The sequence below is a fragment of the Puma concolor genome, chromosome B3 (genome assembly GCF_028749965.1).
Source record: "Puma concolor isolate L17-30 chromosome B3, mPumCon1.1.hap2, whole genome shotgun sequence".
NCBI classification, from domain to species: domain Eukaryota; kingdom Metazoa; phylum Chordata; class Mammalia; order Carnivora; family Felidae; genus Puma; species Puma concolor.
Window position 1 is genome coordinate 31,176,526 of NC_141672.1, and position 25,344 is coordinate 31,201,869.

General features: G+C 40.3%; 1 protein-coding gene across 13 annotated transcripts in view; it reads right to left on the reverse strand.

Moving 5' to 3' along the window:
- RGS6 (regulator of G protein signaling 6) overlaps positions 1 to 25,344 on the reverse strand; it is a 599,839-nt gene that overhangs the window by 532,396 nt on the left and 42,099 nt on the right. For all 13 annotated transcript variants that reach the window (XM_086709359.1, XM_086709357.1, XM_086709358.1 and 10 more), the window contains one exon: positions 11,965 to 12,068. In XM_086709359.1, coding sequence (XP_086565485.1) covers positions 11,965 to 12,048 — 84 coding nt within the window. In that variant the 5' untranslated portion in view covers positions 12,049 to 12,068. Of the gene's footprint in view, positions 1 to 11,964; positions 12,069 to 25,344 lie in introns of those variants that run through there.

Consider the following 25,344-nt stretch of genomic DNA (forward strand, 5'->3'; position numbering starts at 1 on the left):
TGGGAGTTCGAGCCCCGCGTCGGGCTCTGGGCTGACAGCTCGGAGCCTGGAGCCTGCTTCAGATTCTGTGTCTCCCTCTCTCTCTGCCCCTCCCCCACTCACGCTCTCTCTCTCAAAAATAAATATATATTAAAAATTTTTTTTAAAGAGTGGGGTTTTTTGTCTGGCTCTTTGTTTCTTAAATTCCACATATGAGTGAAATCACATGGTATCTGTGTTATTTCCTTAGCATTGTACCATCTAGGTCCATCCACGTTGTTGCAAATAGTAAGATTTTATTCTTTTTCATGGCTGGTAATATCTTTCTTTATCCATTCATCAATGGATGTACACTTGGGTTGCTTCCATATCTTGGTTATTACAAACAATGCTACAATAAACACAGGAGTGCATATATTGTTTCAAACTAGTGTTAATTTTCTTTGGGTAAATACCCAGCAGAGGAATTACTAGATCATATGGTAACTCAATTTTTAATTATCTGAGGAACTTCCATACTGTTTTCCACAGCGCCTGCACCAATTTCCATTCCCACCATTTTTCTCCACATCCCCGCCAATGTTTGTTGTTTCTTGTATTTTTTGAGTCTAGCCATTCTGTCAGATGTAAAGTGATACCTCATTGTGGTTTTAATTTGCATTTCCCTGATGATTAGTGATGTTAGTCACCTTTTTATGTTTCCGTTGGCCATCTGTATGTCTTTGGAAAATGTCTATTCAGGCCCTCTGCCCATCTTTTGACTGGATTATTTGGAGGTTTTTTTGTTGTGCTGTATGACTTGTACATATATTTTGGATAACAACCCCGTATAGAATGTATCATTTGCAAATATCTTCTCCCATTCAGTAGGTTGCCTTTTTGTTTTGTTGGTGGTTTCCTTCATTGTGCAAAAGCCTTTTATTTGGGTATAGTCCCAATAGTTTAATTTTGCTTTTTTTTCCCTTGCCTGAGGAAACATTTCTAGAAAAATGTTTCTAGAACTGCTGTCAAGGAAGTTACTATGTTTTCTCCTAGGATTCCCATGGTTTCAGGTATCACATGTAGTCTTTAATCCATTTTGAGTTTATTTTTGTGTGTGGTGTGAGGAAGTGGTCCAGTTTCATTCTTCTGCATGTAGCTGTCCAGTTCTCCCAGCACCATTTACTGAAGAGACTGTCTTCCCCGTTGTATATTCTTGCTCCCTTTGTTATAGACCTTTGTTATGTTAATTGACCATCTAATTGTGGGTTTATTTCTGGGTTTTCCATGCTGCTCTAGTGATCTCTGTGTCTATTTTGTGCCAGTACCATACACTTTTGATTACTACAGCTTTATAGTGTATTTCAAAATCTGGGATTGTGATACCTCCAGCTTTGTTCTTCTTTCTAGCCCTGATAAATATATATATACATATAAAGCCCTGATATATATAGCCTGATTATTTATATATATATCAGGGCTTTATATGTATATATACATACACACACACACACACACACACATATATACATATATATATATATATATATATATATACATATATGTATATATATATATATATACATATATAGCCCATATATATATAAAGACTGGAAGGAAATAGACCAAAATGTTAACTGTGGTCATATTTGCATGGTAGGAATAAATGAGATTTTTTTTTAGTTCATATATTCTTTTGAAAATGAATTATTACTCTTAAAATGGAAAACAAGGAATTTTTAAAAGGAAAGAAAGAAAGTTGGCAGAAAGCTCAGCTGTACCAATATTTTACCATGTGAGTTTCAGAACTAGAAATGTTTAGTGATTTCTTGCCTCAGGTTCTCCATATGAAGAATAAGGCTGTTATTACATGAGGCATACCTCCTAGATTTAGTGCTGTAAAATACACTGCCTCCTAAATACACCTAGGTTTTCTTATCACCAAACCTTGCTTACACAACCCCATCACCTAGAATCATTTCTTGGCTTTTCCTACAGAATTAAATTCTCCCCTTTCTTATAGATGCAATTCGAACCATTTCTCCTGAAATTCCTTCCTCCTCTGTAAGCCCACCCTGTCAATACCAACCTTCCTATAATTAACTACAAACAACTTTGAGATTTCCTTTGTTTTTTTTTTAACATAATTCAATTTATTTGAAAACAAAATTACAGACTTTAGAATAAAGCAAACCCAGACTCAAAACTCAATACCAGTCATTTACTCCTTCTGATCCTGTTTCCTTGTATGTCATACAGGCTGACCGCCATTTGCCTAACAAGCTATTCTGCTGATCGCATGATTCGATGTATGCACAGTACCCAGCACTGTATTTGGTATCGAGTGGGGAGCCAATAAATCCTTATTATCTTCCTTAATCTTGCACCAGCAGACTTGCGCTCAAGAAAATACTAAAGGTAGTTCTCCAGACCAAAGAAAAAAGGTCCCAGAGGTAAGCACAGAGATGTAGAAAATAAAAAAATGAAAACAATATTTATTTTTTTAATGTTTATTTATTTATTTTGAGGAAGACAGAGAGCACGGGGGGCAGTGGGGGCAGAGAGAGAGGGAAAGAGAATCTCAAGCAGGCTGTGCTCTATCAGTGCAGAGCTAGATGTGGGGCTTGATCCCCACGAACTGTGAGGTCATGACCTGAGACGAAATCAAAAGTTGGATGCTTAACCAACTGAGCCACCTAGGCGCCCCAACAATAATTTTTTAGTAAATCTACATAACCATTATGTTTAGCAAATAAAACAAAAATGTTATAAAACAAAAATGGCAAAGTCTTGTAGGGTTTTAAAAACACAGACTATTCAATCAGACCATATCCCCGGGTGTCAGTAACCATCTTCCTTTCAAGAAAATTAGTAGATATACCAGAACAGGGACCCAGTAACCTAACTGGTGGGTTACCCCAAATATAAACCCTATACCCCCCATGAGTATTTAATTCATTTTCTTTTTTTTTTAAATTTTTTTTTAATGTTTATTTATTTTTGAGACAGGGAGAGACAGAGCATGAATGGGGGAGGGTCAGAGAGAGAGGGAGACACAGAATCCGAAGCAGGCCCCAGGCTCTGAGCTGTCAGCACAGAGCCCGACGCGGGGCTCGAACTCACGGACCGTGAGATCATGACCTGAGCCGAAGTCGGACGCTTAACCGACTGAGCCACCCAGGCGCCCCTTTAATTCATTTTCAACAGATATTTGATTGATTTATATCTTTTGATGTTATTCACCACAGAGGTGTGAATATTGTCTTGGAGTGAGTGTATGTCTAAGTCTATACTTATATCTTTGTATATTTTTTCCATTCCCTTATTGTAATACATTTTTAGAAGTGAGGATGTGAATCAAAAGACTTTTCCAATTTCAGTTTTGATTTATATTGGCAAACAGATTTTTTAAAAAACAATCCACCTATCCCACAATGAGTGAAACACTTCGTTATTTTCCCTTCACGGATATCTGTTAGATTCTAGTATTTCTTGTTCAAAATCCTGAGAACGGGGACTGAACCCTATGACCGTGCAAGCTCTCTGTGCTGTAAGGGATACTACAAAGACGTGTCGATAGTGAAGGTAATAAACTGCCAAAATGTAAAATCTTAGACTCCTTGAAATGAAATGCGGGGGAAAAACTGGAAAAATGAAATGAAGCCTTGAACACACCAAAGGCTTTCCAAATTAGAAAGTTATACTCGTGGAAACACATCATATTAAACCACACTGAGCTATTCTCGAAACTAAAAATACCAGCCCTTTCATCTGCGGACACTGATACCACTAGTCCGGGACTTGCCCACACTCCTGTCTCCTGCCAACCAAGAGAATGTGATGGGGTGCTTCTCCTCTGGCAAGTCCAATCCTAGGGGAAAAGGAAAACAGAACAGTTGTTTCCTAAGGCAATAAAAAACCTTCGAGCTATTTAACGAAAGGAATCTTAAAATGCAGATTGAACAATTAAATTAGTTACCCAGAATACTCTCTGAAGTTAGTCCTTGGGTAATTTATTTAATGTTAAAGGAAAAAAAGAAAAGAAGCCCTAAATGTCCAAGAGCAAAAAGCATTTGTTTGAGACATACTGATTTACCTGACTTTTAAAAATTTTGCTTGGGTTAACTTTTTAAGGAAAATGTGAAAGAAAACAAAGAGGGCTATGAAACAATAAACAGGTAAGGAAACGTGGATGTCTTTATTTTAGATTATGAAAGCCCTGGCACGTGAGAACTGAAAGTACTTTCGAGATCACCCAGCCTAGCTCACCCCTCACTTCAAATGGCAGAGCTCGACTTAAAACAGAAGCAACTCATGCGTGGCCAAAACGAGCTAATGGTGTGGCCGCAATCAATACCCAGACACCCTGGTCTAGTTACATACTCTTTGTGTGACACTTGACTTCTCTACACACAAGGAGAAGAAGGGCAGGCAACCCAGCTCTACAGTTACTTGGTCCAAAATTTTGTTGGTTCCAAGAGACCTTCCGCCATTTCCCAGGTACGGCCTGGTGAAAAGATACCTCCTTATTCCCCTCAAATCCACCCTACATCTTAGCAGTCACCAAATCCTGTTGATTCTACCTCCTAAACGTCTCTCAAACATACCACTCATCTACATCACCACTGCCATGATATGGCCACCAGTTTTCCCTCACCTGGATTCCTGTAAACTCACCAAACCATTTGACCTACTAATTTTACCATTTCTCTTACACCCTCTCTGCATAAGTGCATTCTCCACATTGACCATATGACTTCCCCACTTCAAACTTTTTTGCGGTGAATTTCCTTATGAAGAAAAACAAGGCCTCAGTGGTTTTCCTCTGCTTTGGGGTTAATACCTGCGTGAGTCAGAGCTTTATCAGGAAACAGATGGCACACATAGGACAATTCAAGAAAGGTTTATTTCAAAAAGGACCAAGTATCAAGAAGTGGCAGAGTACAGGAGAACCATAAGGAAACACTCGGAACCTCTGAGTTGTGCAAAACCCCTCACCTAGCAGTGGACCCACTGACCTGCTCCTTCCTAACAGAAGGGATATAGGATGTCATGTCCAAGGCTGGGTTATAAAAGAGTGAGACTCCCACCACCAACCCCCTTTCTTACTCTTCTTCCTTGCTCACTCTGTCAAAACGAGCTGCCATGTTGTGAGCTGTCCCGTGGAGAAACACATGCAGCAAGAAACTGACAGTGGAGGAACGGAGGAATGGAGGCCATCGCCCCACAGCACTCAAGGAACTGAACCCACCCAGCAACCACAGGAGTGAGCTTGAAGTGAGCCTCGCCCCAGGTGAGCCTTCAGATGAAACTGCAATCCCAGCCAATGTCGTGACTGTCGTCTTTTGAGAGACACTGACCCAGAGGACCCACCTTAGATTAATGACCCATGGAAACTGTGACATAATAAACATCATGGTAAAGCCAATTAACCCCATTACATTTTGGGGTAATTGATTATACAGCAATGGAAGACTATACAAACGGGAGCTACCCAGACGCCCAAAAAGTTGAGGAGAGGAAAAGGGTATCAGGACCCAGAGGAGAACAACCTGCCCTGGGAGGAACAACCTTCAGTAAAGCGACACAGGTAGTGCAAAACTCTAGAGGGAGCCAGGGGAAGAAATATCTGGCTTTGCTCTTCTTCCTTCCTTTCGTCTCTCCCCAGGCTTCTACTGAGCCAATCTGATTCAAAGCCAGAGATTCCAGGATCCCTGCAGATGTAGTCTACCTCCTGGGGCAGAGAGCAGTATGGAGGGGGTAGAACATGGGCATGCAGGCACAAAAGGAAGATTCCCGCATGATGTCCTAAATCTTCGGCATGATGTATAAGGTCCTTTGTGATCCAGTCCTAATCTCCCCAGCTAGCTTTATTTCTCAGCCCCCATCACATAAACCTAGCTCCAAGAGAACAGCCACTTGAAGTTCCCAGAACTCAGTTTATAACATCACAACTCTGTCCCTTTCCATGTGGTAGTCCGTATGCCTCCTACGCTTTTTCTCCCCTTCTCTGCCAGGTTAATTCCTATTCATCTTTCATGAATTAAGGCAGGTGCCAAATCCCCTGGGCTGTCTTCTATGACATCATCATCCTCTCTCTCTCTTTTTTGTTTTACTGTTTATTTTTGAAAGAGAGAGACAGAGCGTGAGCAGGGGAGGGGCAGAGAGAGGGAGACAGAACCTGAAGCAGGCTCCAGGCTCTGAGCAGTCAGCACAGAGCCTAAGGCAGGGCTCAAACTCATGAACCGTGAGATCATGACCTGAGCCAAAGTCAGATGCTTGACCAACTGAGCCACCCAGGCGCCCCCATCCTCTCTCTTGATATGGATTTCATGACCCTTCGACCTCCTTCATCATTCCTCGGCTCACCTCTAGCGATGGCCTCTTGCGATTGTCTAGTTACCCATCTCTGCTCCATTAGCCCACGGGTTTTTTTCAGGGCACAGACCTTATCTTGCATTCCTAGCACTCAACGGTGTCTGGCACACAAATGATACTCGATACATATTTGCTGATTAGATGGTTTCTAGTCCTTACTGTGCCTTGGTCACCAGAATCTGTAGGTTCCCTGACTCTCGGCTGCGCTGGCCACCACAACTGCCTTCTGTGAATTCCAAAACAGTGTCCTATTCCCAGCGTGCTCATCAGGCTTGCCTCTTCCAAGCTAAATGTTTTCCCCTTCTTGCAGCATCCCACTGCCTGTGTAACTAAAATAGGACCACGTTTACTTTTTGGAAATGTGCCTAAAGCAGCTTCTGCCCAGGGCTTCCAGGGTCCTAGAACATTAGGGGAAGTGACCTTGGAGTATCAGGTCAACACAAAGGCAAGACCCAACTTCCAGCAGAAAAGGAGTAAATCAGTAGAAACTAACAAGTGAAGGAAGCCAGCAATGACAGACAAGCACACTGGCGTTTTCTTCTTTCTCTAAAACTTCTAATTCATCCCTAACGCTATATATTACTGACAATATCCAGTGCTGCTGACACTGTTCCTGCTGTCTAACATACAATCAGTACTGCCAAATGATAATTATACCAATGTCTTAAATATTACTAGCAAGCCAAAGAAACAGGTCACCACCAAGAAGATACTTTAACTGTTGAATGTTAAATCATTGCAACTAGAATTTTTCTTCTGATGCCTAACGACATTAGGTTTTATCTCAGTCCAATTTCAGTTACATAGGACTGTTTGAAATATTTCTAGAAAAGTTCTAAAGACCCTTACACGTGTCTACAGTCTCACAACATTGTTTTGACAGCAGAGAAGTGAATTAATCTATGATTAAAAACTTACAGAATGAACCTTTTAAATCATTGCAGAAAAGTATGTTTACAATATTTAGTCCAATCCCCTCACTTTACAGAAGAGGAAACGAAGCCAAAGTAATATTTTATTTATTATGTTGGTGGGTTGGTAGGCACACGGGGTTCATTTTATCATGCTTCTTTCTACTTTATGTGGACACTGAACGTATTCTTTTTGTGTAAGGAGTATTTTGTGGTTGGGAAGGAAGGAGGAAACAAAGTAGAGACGAGGAAGTCAAAATGAGAAACAGAGCTGGGAAAATGAAGTTCCCCATCCAGAGAACCAAAGCAGTACGTGTAGGAGCTAGGGCCAGATACCCAGAGCTCTCTGCTCCCTGTTTGGCATCTTCCATCACACCATCCCATCTCCTGACCCAAGTCTGGGTCAAGTTAAGCTACAATTTTCTCCATCCAACTACAATCTAATTGCTCAGAGTTCTACCAAATCAAATCACCAGTCCAGTTGGAAATTTCTCAAGAGACATTATTAACACCACTCAGAGAACTAAACAAAATCAGAAAGCAACCTACTTGTACTCAAAAGAATTCTGGGTTTAAAAAAGAAAGTAAACATTTTCGAAAATCTTTAACCAAGAAGCAAGAGCACCAGCAAGTAGAATGAAGCTTTCGCATTACAAATGTTCAAAGTCAACCCAAGTCAAATCTCTCAGACTAAGCATGAAAAGCAAAGATCGGCCGCACGGTACTTTCACTTATTTAACTTATCCAGTGTCTGCTGAACCCCAACAATGTGGCAATGGTAGTTTGCAGTTGATAACATGGTGGTGGAAGGGACGCCGAGGGGGGCAGTTAGGCCACCTGGACCCAATCATGGCTTCACTGGGAAACTGCTGAGTAACTTCATGCAAGTTACGCACCTTCTCCATACTTTACTTTGCTCCTCTGAAGGGGTTACTAAAATCCCTTACATGTAACTCCATGACAGAAGCCTGGTTCTTCTACATCTGAGAGATCTATAAATAATTATAAAATCAAAAACCCACTTCAAAACATTAACTTTCCCATTACGGTGCTACGTGTACTCTACCTGGACATTGTAAAACATACTGAATAAGTGCTTCGAGCCCAGATTCTCCTGAGAAAGAGTTTAAAACTCAGGTTCCCAAGACCCAGCTCAGACATATGAAACAAAAATGCCTTGGGGAGGGAGGGATGGAGGATCTCTTGAGGATCAATATTGTTATAAAACACACCTAAATGATCTGACATCCAGCCAGGTTCAAATATCATCCCTACGTTGGGCAATTCAATGACCCAGGATCTTTTGGATCCACGAATATTAAAAAAAGGTTAACAGGGTTTGGGTGCCTTAATGAATAATTAAGGTTTCTTTTAAATAGATTTTTAATGTGACCAATACATTTTTCATATACACCTCCAATCCAAAATGTGAATGTGAAGGATGGAAAAACTAAATGAGAAAGTCTGTTCAACTCAATAAATAAATCATGCCTTGGGAAAGTACAACTTCTCAGTTAATGACACAGAAAACATGAAAAGAAAATGAAGAGTATTCTGAAGGTGTAGGCCTGAGAAACCCACCCATCATTACTCATATGTCAGAAGGTTACCACCCTAAATGGCATTTAAAAGTCACAACAACGTTGTGGACATAATCATCCCACTTATGACTCGGAAGTTCACCCAAAAGCTCCATTTCTCTAGATCTGGCTTTTTAAATGTCAGCATGTGAATCAACACAACACAATGCAAGCAAAAACGTCACACTAAAAACATCTGACATGAGTAAGAAACAACCAGAGAAAGACAACAAAAAGGAAAGTACTATTTGCATAATTTTTAATGTAAATTTTTGTTGTGGACCTCTAAGAAAAGGCTTGGTTTTAGAGCTTACAACTTGAAAAAAAACACTATAAAAGAGGACTTCCATAGTACGTACATGTCTTAAATTGACCTTGGTTTCAAGGTTTAATCTTTACTGACACCTTGAGGATAGTGTCCTACAACATTGGTTGTATTGGTTGTAGCCAACGGCTGGTCTACAGCACTGCGAGTAGAGAACTAGGTAAATATCCCATGACTGAAACGTAACCATGGCTTAAATTAGTCAAATTAACTAGGTTTAAATGATTCCAGGTCCTAGACCCATACTAAGCAATGCCTTCTTTCTTCCTAATAGATTGAACAGACGTAATATCCCTTTTATAGCAATTAACTGTTATGACAAATAACATGAACACATAAATATCCCACATGCAAATTTGTCAAAAGGAAGCGAGATATGTTTCCAGTATAGAAACCAAGAGGCTAGTCGTCATATCTTTGAAGAACTATGGTAATTGACAGCTTTGTATCTAAATTAAACCAAGAGTCCCCTGCTACCACCTAAAAAGTAAAAATCAAGTTTGCACAAACCTGTAGGAAGTTTTCCTTTCAACATAATCCCAAATATTCTAGTAGAAAGGTGTTTGCATTGCATGACCTTTACATTTCTTACCAACCTTTAATAACCCATTAGTTTACAATCTCCCGAATAATACAAAAATATCTGTATTGTTTTCCTGTGTCTTAAAAAGGCAACTCACTGTATGAGCATACTTAAGTCAACGTATTAATAGTACCAATATTTAAACATCTTATAATTTATCTCCTTTCTCCAAATGACACTGTTTTTATAAGACCCTAAAGAAAAAAAAAAGAAGATTTCATTAAGTTCCTCATTTACTTTATCTAAATTAATCTTCACAATAACCCCATGAGGTACTGTCCTTCCTCCCCCCCCCCTTTTATTTTTCTTTTTAAAAATGAAGAAACTGAGGCTCACAGAATTAATAACTAACTCAAGGTCACATCACTAGGAAGTGGTAGCATTGCAATAATTTTAACCTAGGTCTGATTCCAAAGCTCATGTTCCTATGATCTTGGCTTAGGGTTTCCCTGGCGTGGGGTGGGTTAAGACGGTAATGAGGAATACACATCTTTGTATTATTCTGTACGCCTCACCAATTTGTTAGCCATTTGAATCTCTTTTTTCTTTATTACACTTTAATAGGCTTCTCTGTTAGAGATGGGTTATCTAAGCATTCTCTTACAAAGCAAAGAATGAAGGAATTTGATACTCAGAGCGAAATTAGTTTTGAGTTCTATTTTTATAAGGAAAGAGAAAAATTCACCACATTGATCATCCAGGAATATCTAGTTCAACCTTGCCCATATGATTAGCAGAGATCAAACACACAGTCTTGCAGAATACACAGAACCCAGCAGACAACTCAAATATTTAGTGAAGTGAATGAACATTAACCAATTTTCCTTATTAATAACGTAATCTAGTTAGATCAAATTTTCCCACACATGCAAGCATTAAACGTGTATTAATAAGCAGTTATTCCCTCAAATTCAACATGTGCACGAATAAAACTTATGTGCCATATCTCCTTCCTTTAAAACATCCTTCCAAATGTCCCTATTTGAATTAATAGCATCAGTGTCTTGCCAGTGTAACCCAAAGTGGCTGTGTAACAGCCACCTTTAATTCTCTATTCCCTCCTAATTCTATATCCATTCAGTTTCCAAGACATTTTTAATTTAGACTCTTTAATTCCGTTGCTCAGTCCCACTCAATTCTGAGGGGCATTTCCCCTGCTAGATTAGTATCCTCCTTCTTTCTCACAGGTACAGAAATACCACCACCACCCCCTTCCCCCATTAAGCCTCCAGTCTACCTTCACTACAATGTATCTGGCACAGTGGGGCAAGACTCATAATCCCAAAGGGAAATGTTGATTTTGCAACTCCCGGCACAAAAGTTTTTCATGATTAAATTGTCTGTGATTCAACATTCTAAAATCTGGCTCCATCCAAACTGTCTTCCCAAAATCTTACCTCCGTTACTCCATGTAACTCACCTATGCCCAAGCTCACTAGTTCTGGTTGCTGTTCACTTTCTCCAGCCCTTTGCCTTTGCTCAATGCATCTCGCCACTGGAATGTTGTTCTTTCCACTTTCCACATAAAGCAGTCCTACCCATCCTTTAAAATGTGAATTCAAAGACCACGCCACCAGTCCACACCTGGCCTCTGAGCCTGGAAGTAATCACTCCCTCCTCTGATTTCATATAATACCGTATTTGCACTTCTCTTTTGGAAATTAACACTTAGACTATTACAGACTCTGCATTTGTGTACATCTCTTGTCTTCACCAACCACAGACATCTAATTCATGCATACCTCTGTATCTCCCACGGCATCTAGACCAGATCTTATACATACTATGGGTTCAAAAACAATCAGTTGATAAATGTTACACAAAGGCCTTGACACTGAAGGAGAATACGTCTCCATCTGCACTGCTTAGGCAATCTCTGTGTTTAAAGAAAACCAAAGCGGGGGAGCCTGGCTGGCTCAGTCTGTAGAGCATGCGACCCTTTATCTCAGGGTTGTACGTGCAAGCCCCACGTTGGGTGGAGAGATTACTTAAAAACAAAATCTTTAAAGAAAATCAAATCGTATTTTTCAAGTGTTCAATATCAAGTATGACAAAACCTAACTTCTTTGAATTTTAGAATTGGAAAATCAGAGGACACGAGAAGAAAACGATATTCATTTATCAGTTTAAGCAGAAAACATTTGTCAAGCTGTCAACCATCAGTCAACCCTACACGGAACACAAACACATACACAAGCAGCACCGCCAGCATTCAATAAGAGGCCTTACTTTGCGGTAGACTATCATGTTTGGAGAACTGTCCTCTGGGTCAGCAATCCCCACTGCTCTTTGATCCCCAGATCCCTGAGCCATCCCGGATGTCTTCACTCACACTGCAAAAATAAATGAATAGACCGTTAAGACATGAAAAAATTATACAAAGAAAGTCCTGCCATGCAAAGAAGTACTTTTGGCAGGTGATATGAAAATAAAACATGATAAATTTCTCATTTTTCCACATTAATTTAAGCAGTATCTTAAAAAAATATCTAGGGGATAACTGGGGTCTTGATCCACATACATTCTCCTAATCCCAAAGCAACATGTTCTTTATTTTCAGCCCAGAATCATGTACCCTAGAGGTGAGCTTATGCCGTCTTAAATAATCTCCTGAGGACAGATGAAGCCAATCATTGTGATGTTGATTTTGTCTTACCAAAGCTCACTTCTTGATTAATTCTATGCACTCAAATCTGAATATTTTACTAGGGAAATGCAGATCAAAACCACAAGGAAAGACCACTTCATACCCACTAGGACGGTCATACTAAAAGAGAAAAACCTCAAATAACAAGTGTGGCAAAGGATGTGGGGAAATCTGAACACTTGTACCTTGTTGATAGGAATGTAAAATGGTTCAGTTGCTATGAAAAAACAGTTTGGTGGTTCCTCAAAAGTTAAATATAGAATTACCATGTAACTTGAAAATTCAACTATACCCCCCAAAGAACTGAAAACAAGTATTCCAACAAATATTTGAACATAAATGTTCCCAGTAGCACTATTCACAATAGCCAAAAAATAGAAACAGCTCAGTGTCCATCAATCGATGGATAAACCAAATATCGTCTCTCCCTACAATGGAATAAAGTTCATCCGTAAAAAGTAATAAAGTGCTGATACATGCTACAACACAGATTGGTCTTGAAAACATTATGCTTAGTGAAAGAAGCCAAACACAAAGGTCACTGCAATGGACTGGACGTTTATGTTCCAACAAAATCCATATGTTGAAATCCTAACCCCTGGCTTGATGGTATTAGAAGGTAGGGCCTTTGGGAGCTGATTAGTGCCCTTATAAAAAAAGACGCCCAGAGAGCTCCCTCCCACCATATAAGGACACGGCAAGAATAAAGTCATCCATGAACCAGGAAACAGACTCTCACCACACACCAAATCTTTTGAAGCCTTGATCGCCAGAACTGTGAGAAATAAATTTCTGTTGTTTGTAAGCCAGCCAATCTAGGATATTCTGTCATAGCAGCCTGAACAGACGAAGGCAGTCACACATTGTAGGATTCCATTTACGTTAAATATCTAGAATAGGTAAATCTATCGAGACAGGAAGCAGACAGGTAGTTTCCAACAGCTGGGCAGAGGATGGAATGGGGCCACTGCTTAATGGACTTGGGATCCCCTCTGAGATAACGAAACATTTTGGAACTAGATAAAGGCGATGGATGCAGACCATTGTGAATGTATTAAATGCTACTGAAATGTATGCTTCGAAGTCGTTAATTTTAGGTTGTGTGAATTTTACCTCAATTAAGTAGAATGAATATTTTTTAATTTGACCTTTTTAAAAAGCCTCAAAAGATAACAGTGACAACATATGGAATTTTTGGGTAAAGAAGTTCAGTTCTTGGTATCACACTATATTTGCTGTGTGACTTCGCACAAGTTAAATAACCTGTTGGGTTCTCTTTGTTAACTTCCTTTTAAAACAAAATGTTGAATGCCTGCTGTGTACCCAGAACCACACCAAGGCACCTCTCTCTACACTGCTCTCATCAGTAAAATGTGAATTCTACTGAGTATTCACAGGTAAGGGTCTAATAAACTGAGTGTAAAGGTATCATATAAAGCCATAAAAGTCCTATACAAATGTTATCTCTAAGCTAAGAGCCTGCCTGGGTTATTTGCACAAAATCCATAGGCTTTTCATCAAAGAAACTTTTACAAATACCACACTTGACAGAAAAGGCCATTTCAATTTAAAATAAAAGCTCAGGAAATATTTTATTATAAAATAAGTTGGTACCAAAGGTCATTCCATAAAAACAAATTTGGGCAGAAGATGGGGAAGAGATAGGAATTTGTCATTTGTGCTAAGAATTTAAATGCCCAAAGTATACCGTTTGAATGCTGCGTGCTTTCTTTGTCATTTGTGAATTAAGACGCATTTTAAAAGTTAGATTACATGAAGAGATAAAGAACGTGCTCTTACCTCTATGTACTGTAATATCAGGGTTTCTGTGAATATAGTGTTACATGGAAAAGCTAATTATTAATTCCAATCAGTGGCTTTTAAAGTTAAATGAATAACACGCTGTTTTATTTTTAATGAACAGCTACTTATTTGCCTAGTCCTTTGCCTCAATACAGAATACGACAGAGCATGAAAAACAAAAACTGAGTCCATTTATGTATGCTCATTTATCTATGCAACAGAGGCATTTTGGGTCTCTGGCTTTATTTTTAAATGAACACTTGACTTTAATGACCATATTATCTCCCACCATAATAATGACCATATTATCTCCCTTGTTGTTATAACAACAAGGTTGGGAATGACCTAAAAACAATCCTGTTAGCCCTGCCTTCGCCTCTTCCTGGCCAATTCCCCCAACACACACACACACACGCACGCACGCACGCACAGAAACATTTCTAGTGTTATAATAGGCTGATGGTCCAAGACTAGGACTTTAGACTACCAAGTGCAGGCAGACAAGTCTCCCTATTAGGAATTTCAGTGAATCTAGTATATAGGAGAAAAACTTCTATTTTTGGTTCCTCTGGCAGCTCAATGTCATTCAACTTTTCTGTGTCTAGAAAGAATCATTGCTAAAATAATGATATAACCACTTTCAAGCCCATGCGTCAACAGATGTTAGACAAATGGGATGCAAAACCTACACAGGTAAGGATGTTCTAATTACATTCATTGACTAGGAAGCTAGGGCTCGTGACATTAAAGGGCTAGATTCTCATTCATTACAATATATGAAATATTTATTAGTTTTTTAAGTTTACTTATTTATTTTTTGAGAGAGAGAATGAGACAGCATGAGCAGGGGAGGGGCAGAGAGAAGAGGAAGGGAGAGAATCCCAAGCAGGCTCTGCACTGTCAGCACAGAGCCCGACATGGGGCTAGAACCCACAAAACATGAAATCATCACCTGAGCTGAAATCAAGCAGACACTTAACCAACTGAGCCACCTAAGCACCCCTAAAATATTTATTTTTAAATGAAATATGATAGAAATGAAATAGGAATAGTTTAAATTTCATGGTAGTGAAAACCAAAAACTTCATCTTATTTATGCTACATGTATATATGCACACAGTAAATAAGTCAGGGCCTTTTATTTTAATATTTAAAGAACGTGAATGTTTTTCAGTACAAAACTACATTTCACAAAACTACAAAACTACACAAAACTACATTTCAGTAGAAAGAAACACAAAACTACATTTCAGTAGAAAGGAAACACATTAATGATATTCTTTTCCTAAAATGGCTTACAGCTAACCAAGGGAGAAGCTAAAAACGTGTTCAGGGCTTGATTTTTGAAAACTCCGAGAAGAGACAGACAGGTAGCACAGTGGTTACAAGCTGGAGTCTGTTATCAGACAGATCCACATCCAAAATTAGTTTGCACCACTTCCAAGCAGCATGATCTGGAACAAGTTACTTCACCTCCCTGTGCCTGTGTTTCCTTATCTGTCACTATAGTCCCAGCATAGCGGAAAGCCTTCTGAACTGGGTGGCCTTGGTCTCCTACCTTGTGTGCAATTGACTAGCTGTCAGAACCAGGTCAAGTCACAACTTCCCCAGACCCCAAGTGGACAATAGCTGTAAAACCCCACATCTCCAGTATTCCTTCCAGCTCTGCCCTGGAACCTCAAAACTTTCCTTCAAATGCTCATCAGAATGTTCCGCACCACCTCTCTTTATCCTAGCCCATGTCCTCCATTTATGGCATCACTCATGCTGAGCTTGTCAAGGAGTCACCAAACTGCTGGAGTGAAGCATCCTCTCCCAGACTCAGCATCCCCAACCTTGAAGCGATTTCTGTAATACCACCACCCACCACCAGGGGCAGTGGGACTCAACATTTCTTCTTGGAGCAAACGCCCTGAGCATCCACTCGCAAGGTGGGCTGGAGATATGAAGATATGGTAGGCCCTGGAGATATAAAGATAAATCAGACACAGATGATCTCATTAAAGTGTTGAGAGTCCAGGAAGAGTGACAGACATGTCCACAGAAACAGGACGTTGTAATGTGTGGGTATTTGGTTATGCCGGCGCAGGGCAGAAGCTGGCAACTGAGATGACAGCAAAGGATGAAGAGGAGTCTGGGGGAAGCAGAAGAGGCCATTCCAGCCTAGGGGACAACACGGGCATCAAGCATGGCCACGTGAAGCCCCAGAAGCTGTAGGCACCCAAAAGAAAAAAAAACCATGAGGACTGATCTGATCTCAAGGAGATTAAATGGGACAAACGTGGAGTGAGAAATAACAGGGCTTTGCACCTCTCTTTGTTTACTTGTTTATCAGGAATCTCCTCTACTAAAGCCAGTTCTGCTTGGGCAGAGTCTTTGTTGGTGGGGTTCATCCTGCACCTAGAACAAGGTGTGGCACACCTTGTAGGTACTCAGATATTTTTAAATGAATGATGGAATTGATAAGATTCTACCAAGATGCAGCGCACTCCTTCTGGAATACCCATCCAGATAACAAGCCACTGAAACTGCCCCACAAAGAAGGCTCTTTCTTGACAAAGACCTACGGACAGAATCACACTTTTCCCCAGAATTTATTGATATGGGCCAGCCCTGAACTCAGGAATCCACTTTTGGAATCCATGAGCAATTTAGATAAGAAGGAACATGTGGGAGGATGGAAAGTATAGTGAGGAGACACCTTGTCAATAACAGAACAATTGAGTATCTATGACTCAAACTGATTAGTAAATCTTCTGCAAGTTGGGACTGCAATTTACTCCAAACTTCTATTTCAGTTGTAGCTTGCAGTTACAACAAATGCCAGCTGTTTTCCTTTGTAATGCCAGCCTCTCTGGAGTAGCCAAGACTAGGGTCCAGCAGATAACAATGCTGAGCCCAGCAGGTAGAAAGACCTCCATGATGTGGAAAAGGAAGTGGCTTTGAAGTCAGATAGGAAATAGCATCTCAGCTCTGGCCACACCAAGACTGCCTTGGCAATTGAGTACCTCCCCCCACCTTCCCCCACCTTCCAGCTCTTCACCTGGAAGGTGAGAGTCCTCTACTTTGCAGAGTTGTTTTTGAAGAGGAAATAAAATAGGGCATGCAAATTCCCTAGCGCGGAATGAACGCAGCAACTGACCAGCAGTCTGGTTTCCAGCCACTATTTGGCCAAGTGAAATTCCCAGGCCATCAGCATCAGAATCATTGGAGAAACGCTTCCCCCACCTCAGGGATTCTGAGATGGAGCCATCAGCTATTTAACAAGCTTCTCAGGTGATCCTGACGTACACCTAAGAGGCAGACCACTGCAGTGACACTCCAATGCCACCGAGATCACTGTCACATGAAGCTAAAATCCTTAAACATCCTGCCTGCCCTTCTTTGTGTCTAGCCCTCAAAACCCTATTCAGGGAAATATCTTACAAGAGAGGTAATCAAAGCCTGACTGTAACACAGTCTGAATATCTGTGCTACCAAATAAGAATTTCTGTTGATGTGATTTCCGCTCCCCCATATTGTATCAACCTCACACTGCTTCGGCCCATTAAAACCCAATGGATTTTTTTTTTTTTCTGACATCAGCAATGTTAAGCACTTTGGGGAGAAAAAAACTTTACAAGAAGTGTGCTAGCTCAGTAGTACAAGCTTGTTTACATAGCTCTAATCTGACTGAGAGGGCAGGAACCTCCAGGGGGGAGAAGAAAGAACAACGGTTCTGAAGAACAAATACTTCTTTCTGTTATAGTGGTCTGCCAATGTGACACTTCCTATACAGACGAACTCAAAGTCTAGCTGCTCAGTGACAGAGCGAGAGACGCCAAAGATCTTAAAGCAAGATGCGAGAGCTCAATCCTTAGGGGCCAATTTTGGTGAAAATGCTGGGCACCCAGGATATAATCGTTTGATCATCTCAGGACTTTGGTTAGCATTTGATGGTTCCCGAAAGCTGGTCCAAGGAATTGAACCAGACCAGCAGCCTCAGAAGCACCTGGGCTTGACTCTAAAGATCCATGTTCCTGGGTCCCAGGTGTCAGAAATTCTGATCTGGTGGGCCTACGGTGGCCCCTGGAGATTTATCATTTAAACAGTCCCCAGGTGATGTGAAAGCCCAGTCAGGTCTGGAAACCACTGCCCTAGATTCCATGGAGCCTGCCTTCTCTTCACCTAACCCCTTCACCCCATCCCATGCTGCCTACTGTCTGGGCAGCCACGTGGAGGTGGGGCTCCTTCAGACTCCCTTGTATTTAGGAAGAGACTGCACTGAAAAGAGCAAGGGTCCTGGAGTCAAAGAACAGGCTCCCAATCCTGGCCATGCCACTTAGTGCTATGTGGCCACAAACAACTTAGTTCTATGCTTACTTAGCCTCTCTGAGCCTTGGTCTCCTCATCTATAAAACGGAGTAAATGCTGATCACCGGTATCAGGGGTTCTCAGCCTTGCCTGCTCCTTAGAATCACCCGAGCAATGCGCCACAGCAACTCTTAATAGGTGGCTGTTATTATCCCCAATCTACAGATGAGAAAACTGAGGCCCAAAGTTGCCAAAAGTAAAATAGCTTGTCAACCAAGAAACTAAAATCCAAACCCAGGACCGATTCCAGTGCCCACACTTTCCAACGTGGTCTCCAGTGACATCACCTATAGAAAGAATTTAAGACACAATTTTGTGAATATATGAAATTTAAGTATATATTTAAATATAAAGTAGTTAGCACTTATATATCGCATAGGAAGTACCTAGTAGTAGGTACTTCTGGTACATAGTTCAACTGGTACTTAGTAGGTCCTCAACTGATTTGTGGTTCCTACCTTCTACTTCCTAGTGCATCAGTGAAGCTGACTTCCCCCTACCAACCCAACCTTAAGACATACAAAATAAATATAATCCTCTTTAAGTTGCCACAGCTGCCTTACAGCCTAAACAAATTTTTGTTCAAGCTGCTTATAAAGATAAATATTTTCACATTCCTTATATTAAGCAAAAGTCCCAAAAAATTAAGCTGGGAGGGAGAAGCAGAAAGTTTTTCATATAACAGGATGTGCTTGGCCTTGTGATGTGGTTCACGGTCCTATTGCTGCAATCACTGCTCAAAGTTCAGGTCCACCCAGGCATCCTCTCTCACCAGGGCTCTGGCCCCCACACTGCTCTGGACACCCCCAGACCCTGCCAACTCCCCATCCACCCTCCCTGCCTTTCTAACTCTTTTTGGGCATAAACAGTATGCCCACTATGTCCTTCTACCTTGTCTTTGAACTTTGACCTTCAGTGACCTTCATGGAAACCTGGCTTCCCCCAAGGACATCCCCTCCCCTGGAGCCCAGTTGTTCTCACTCCACGTATCTCGAACCAGGAAGTAAGGTAAGCATCGTCCCAGCTCCACATTGCTGCTTCAAGTGATTTCCCTCCTGTCTTCCTACACAAATCCCTGCTCTCGTGACACTCAGACCATCTAGCTGCGCCACTTTCTACCCAATCTCACTACTGTATCCTGCCTCCCTCCTGTGAAGCCTTCCCATTTCCCCAGGGACTCCTGCTTCTAGTTCTCAGAGGTTTTCTTCTCCATCCCTCACTCCTTCATCAATCTCAGTGACGTGAACATCAGAATCAAAGACCTATCTGGAAAGCCGGTTCCTCCATCCTTCTATTTCCCCACCTGAACCCTCTTCCTCGGCCACCGTCTCCCACGGCCACGTGCTGAACCCCATCATCAGTGTGACTGGACCACCTCACACCCCAGTTCACTTACCAGTTCTTTCCAGTTCACTTACTCTACATTCACTGCACACATTTTTCAAGCTTATTTAGACATTCAGTCCATGGGACTCACAAGCCTTTACTCCTCCTCCTCGCTCTGCCTTCACGTTTTTCTCTCACTGGTCCTTTCATTTTAGCCACTCACAGTCACACCCTTGCAAATACCCTTAACTGCCTCACTATGCTCTTTCTGTGGCAGATTTCCAGGCAAAACTCCAACGTTGACGGAACCAGAATATCCACCACACAATATCCATATAATATCTGAAGACCCAAGCTCACACCCAAGCAGGTATGCTCTTTGTGGCGGGAATGAGAAAGAAATCACACAACCAGACCGACTGGCTGCATTTTAAATGCATGAGCACAAGCTTCAAATTTCATCAACACTGCCCATTAAATCTAGATGTTTTCCTACCGAGTTTGCTCTCTGTTTGTCTCAAGTGGCCATCCCATACCTTATCTTTGTTCAAGCTGCACACGCTGTTGATGGGCTCACTTCAAAATTCATTGAAGAAATGGAAGCCAGCAGAAGGCAAATCTCTCAACTTCGGGCACCCTCACCTAACCCACCATGTTCTTTGTCTTCCCTCCTGCTGCAATAGAGGACATGTTGCTGTATTTACTAGAATGAAGTCACTCCACTCTTGCTTTTGATTGGAAGATGACAGCACATACCTCCTTACTCACCCCCTACCACCACACGGGTGAATGGGGCTCCAGTATAACAACAGATTACAGCTCAAACACCTCCAAGACACAAACTCTCTGAAGACTCATTTGAAGTCAAGAAAGGAGACAAAAACAAGAACACGAGGGGAATCTGAAGTTTCTAGCAGCTACAGCTGTAGCAAACATTAAACACAGCTCAACTCTTGGCCAATTTAAATAAAATCTCACACTCAAGGCCCAGTTACCTTAATTCCCATTACCAGATATACCATGTTTGGCTTTTGACAAGACAATTACAAGGCACACAAAAGGCAAGAAAAGACACAATCTGAAAGGACAACCAATCATCAGAACCAGATTCAGGACACAGATGTTGAAGTTATCAGACAAGAAATTTTTTAAAACTATGATTAAGTATGTTGCGGGTTCTAATAGACAATGTAGATAGTAATGAAAGCAGAGAGATAGAAACTCTTTAGAAAAAAAAAAGGTAAATGTCAGAAGTCAAAAACACTGTAACAAATGAAAAATGCCTTTTAAGGGCTCGTTGGGTCAACTCAAAATGGACAAGGAAAGAATCAGTGAGCCTGAAGGTCAATAGAGACCCCAAACGAAATGCAAATCAAAACCACGAGGAGATACCACCTCACACGTGTCACGATGACTAAAATTAACAACACAAGAAACAACAGGTGTTGACAAGGATGCAAAGAAAGGAGAACCCTCTTGCACCGTTGGTGGGAATGCAAACTGGTATAGCCACTCTGGAGAAGGGTACAAAGGTTCCTCAAACAACTAAAAATAGAACTGCCCTATAATCCGGCAACTGTAGTATCAGGTATTCACCCAAAGGATACAACATTACAGATTTGAAAAGGTACCTGCACCCCAATGTTTGTAGCAGCATTATTAACAATAGCCAAACTATGAAAAGAGGCCAAATGTCCATTGACTGATGAACAGATGAAGAAGAGGTAATATATATACAATGGAATATTACTCAGCCATCAAAAACAATGCAATCTTGCCATTTGCAATGATGTAGATAGAGTTCAGCAGAGTATATTATGCTAAGCGAAATAAATCAATCAGAGAAAGACAAATATATGATTTCACTTACAGGTGGAATTTAAGAAACAAAACAGATGAACATACGGGAAGGAGGGGGGGAGTGAAGAGACGGAAACAAACCACAAGAGAACAAACTGAGAGTTGACGGAGGGAGGTGGGTAGGAGATGGGCTAGATGGGTGATGGGTATTAAGGAGGGCACTTGTTGGGATGAGCATTGGGTGTTGTATGTAAGTGATGAATCACTGAATTCTCCTTCTGAAACTACTGCATATTAGCTATTTAAAATTTAAATTAAAAAAATAGAAACCCCAAACTGAAAAAACAGAGAGAGAAGAATAAATCTTTACAAACTGAGACAAAACGTCCAGGAACTATGATACGATATCAAAAGGTATAATATAAGTGTAATTAGAATACCAGGAGAAGAAAGAGAAAGGAGAAGAAATATTTGGAGGAATAAATGAGAACATTCCAAGGTCAGATACACACCAAACCACAAATCTAGAAAGATCAGATAACTGCAATCACTGTAAATTAAAAATATATATATAACACCAAGGCACATCATATTTAAACTGCAAAAAATCAAAGACAGAGAAAAGATCTCAAAAGACATCGCAGGGAAAAAAAAAATCTTACCTACAAAAAAACAAGAATAAGAATTATAAACATCTTCTGAACAGAAACCATGCAAAAACAACAGAGTGAAGTGAAATATTTAAAATATTGACAGAAAAAACATCAAACTAGAATTGCACATCTAGTGAGATTCTTCTTCAAAACGAAGGACAAATAAACTTGCTTAGACAAATAAATAATAAGTAAGTTTATCGCTAGCAGATTTGCCCTTCAGGAAATGCTAGAAGTTCTTCAGACAGAGGAAATTACTAGTGTCAGAAACTCGGATCTACAAAATGAAGAGCAAGCCTCAGAGAAGAAATAAAAGGAAAATAAAATATTTTATTTTCTTATTCTGAATTCATTTAAGAGAAAGGAATAAGGCTCTCTTGAACAATGTGCATGGGACAGGAAAAAAAAAATTTTTTTCAAAGATTAGGAAGATCAAGGCCTAACACAGAGCTCCGGAATAGCCTTTACCAACCAACAAGTTCCAAGATCGGCAAGCTGGGGTCCAGGGGACAAATCTAGCCTGCTGCCTATTCTTGTATGGTCTGTGGACTAAAAATGGTTTTACTTCTTATGCGTCTGTTTTGTTCTTTTTGTTTGTTTTTACACTTTTAGATGGTGGGGGAAAAAGTTAAAAGAAGAATGATATTTTATGACACATGAAAACTGTATAAAATCAAATCTCTGTGCCCAGAAATAAAGTTTTATAAATAAACACCTTTGTTTACTTACTGTCTGTGCTGCTTTTGCACTACAACAGCAGAGACCCAGTAGCTGCAAGAGAGACCATATGGCCCACAAAGCTCAAAGTATTTACTATTTGATCCTTTTCATAAAAAAATTTCCTGTTCCCTGAGCAATCCCAACCACTTAATTTTTCAGAGGATGAACCCAAAGTCTGAGAGATCAAATTATATTCTCACGTCATCTTGCCGGTTAGTAACAGAGCCAGCATTAAAATTTAGGTCTTCGGGTTCCAAATGTCTTTCCTCCCACGTGAGAGGACTCACATTTTATTAGTATGAGTCCTAAGATCATATAGGATCTAATACTCCTGACTATAGGGACTGCAGAAGCAACTCTTGTTATTCTCTGATTTCACATGATAAAGACTGTATCACCGCTCGGGAAGAGGTAGGAGTGACAGAGAAGCTTTGCCAATTGTTATACACAGAAGGGAATGACTAAGAGATAAAGAGGAGGGCGTGTTCCCTGGGGACCCAAAAAGAAAGGCACTCCTATTGGCTTTTTTTTTTTTAAAGAATGTCAGTTATATTCCTTGAGATTTTGTTGTTTTCTTTCTTCTTCTTCTTCTTTTTTTAAGAACAGGTAAAACCAGAATCTTTTTACCCTAAAACCAGGCATTTAAATATCAAGTGCATCTCTTCTAGGACTCCATAATATATACATTATGCATACTCCATAATGCATACAGTGCTAGAGACCACAAGACTTAACAAACAAAAATATCTATTCGTGAAGTTCATCAGGCAGGAGCAATATAGGTCAAAGAAATAACAGTTGAATAGGATTCTGAGGGTTCATTACACTTTCACTCATATTTGATGGGCGACAAAAATAGTACAATTAGCATGTACCACTTCCTACAAAGAGGGTCTGCCTTGTAACAGAACAACCCTCAAGAACTAGAAAAGCCAGATACAATTGGAAAAAGGAGTGCTCCTAAGGACACAGGATGAACTTAGGGTGTCCAGTGAGGACATAGGAGACCAAGATCCAAAAGAAAAGGGAAGTGCAGAGCTGAGCCCGACATTCCATTCAACTATTCTGTAAGCATCTGGTCAAATTCAACATCTACTCGCAAAACTACTCTTAGCCAAAAGGAACATGCTTAATCTGATAAAGGATATTTACAAAACATAGCAACCATAATATTTAATAGTCACACTTTGAAAACTTTCCCACTGAGATTAGAAATGAGACAAGGTTGCCTGCCATGACCACTTCTATTCTTTGTTACAGTAGAGGTCTAAGCCAACACAACAGGGAAGAAAAAGAAATAAAAAGAAAGGAAGCAAAGGGAGACTGCAAAGGAAGAAGTAAAACTGTTTCTCAGGTAATTTGATTGTGTACATGGAAAAGCTATAATAATCTACACGGAACTATTAGAATTAATAAATGAACCTAGAAAAGTCACTGGACTCAATGTCAACAAATAAAAATCAACTATATTTCTGTATATCCACAGACCAACAACCAGAAAACATGTTTAAAATGATATCATTTATAATAGCATCAGCTGACTTCAAATACTAGCAACAGCGTATAGTATATAGAAGAAAGAGGTGCAATACATTTACCACATGGAAAGATACAAAACACTAACAGAGATAAAACCCTAAATAAATAAAGGGGATATACAGTATTTCAAAAAAAAATTTTTTTAACATTTATTCATTTTTGAGAGACAGAGTACGAGTGGGGGAGGGGCAGAGAGACAGAGGGAGACACAGAATCTGAAACAGGCTCCAGGCTCTGAGCTGTCAGCACAAAGCCCGACGTGTGGCTCGAACTCACAGACCCAGAGATCATGAACTGAGCCGAAGTCAGACGCTTAACAGACTGTCACCCAGGCACCCCAAGGGATATACCATATTAGTGAATAGAAAGAGTCAACATTTTAAAGACATTAGTTTACTCCCTAAATTGGGCTAGAGATTTAATGCAGTCCCAATTCAAAATCCCATCAAAAGAGGATTTTAAAATTTATACAGTAATGTAAATGTCTAAGAATAACCAAGCTATTCTTAAATAACTGGACATACACTATCAGATATGGACTTATTATTAAGCTATATTAAGACAGGGTGGGATCAGTATAAGAGCCAAAAAGAACAAGAGAAGGGACTAGAAAGCAGACAGGGCAATAGGCAGAGCAGGGGTTAATTGGATATACATATGGAAAACAAAATAAACATGGATCTCTTTTTTATGCCATAGATAAAAAAATCAACCTCGGCTGGATCTTCAACCTACATATAAAGGCATAACAACAGGGCTTCTGCAAAG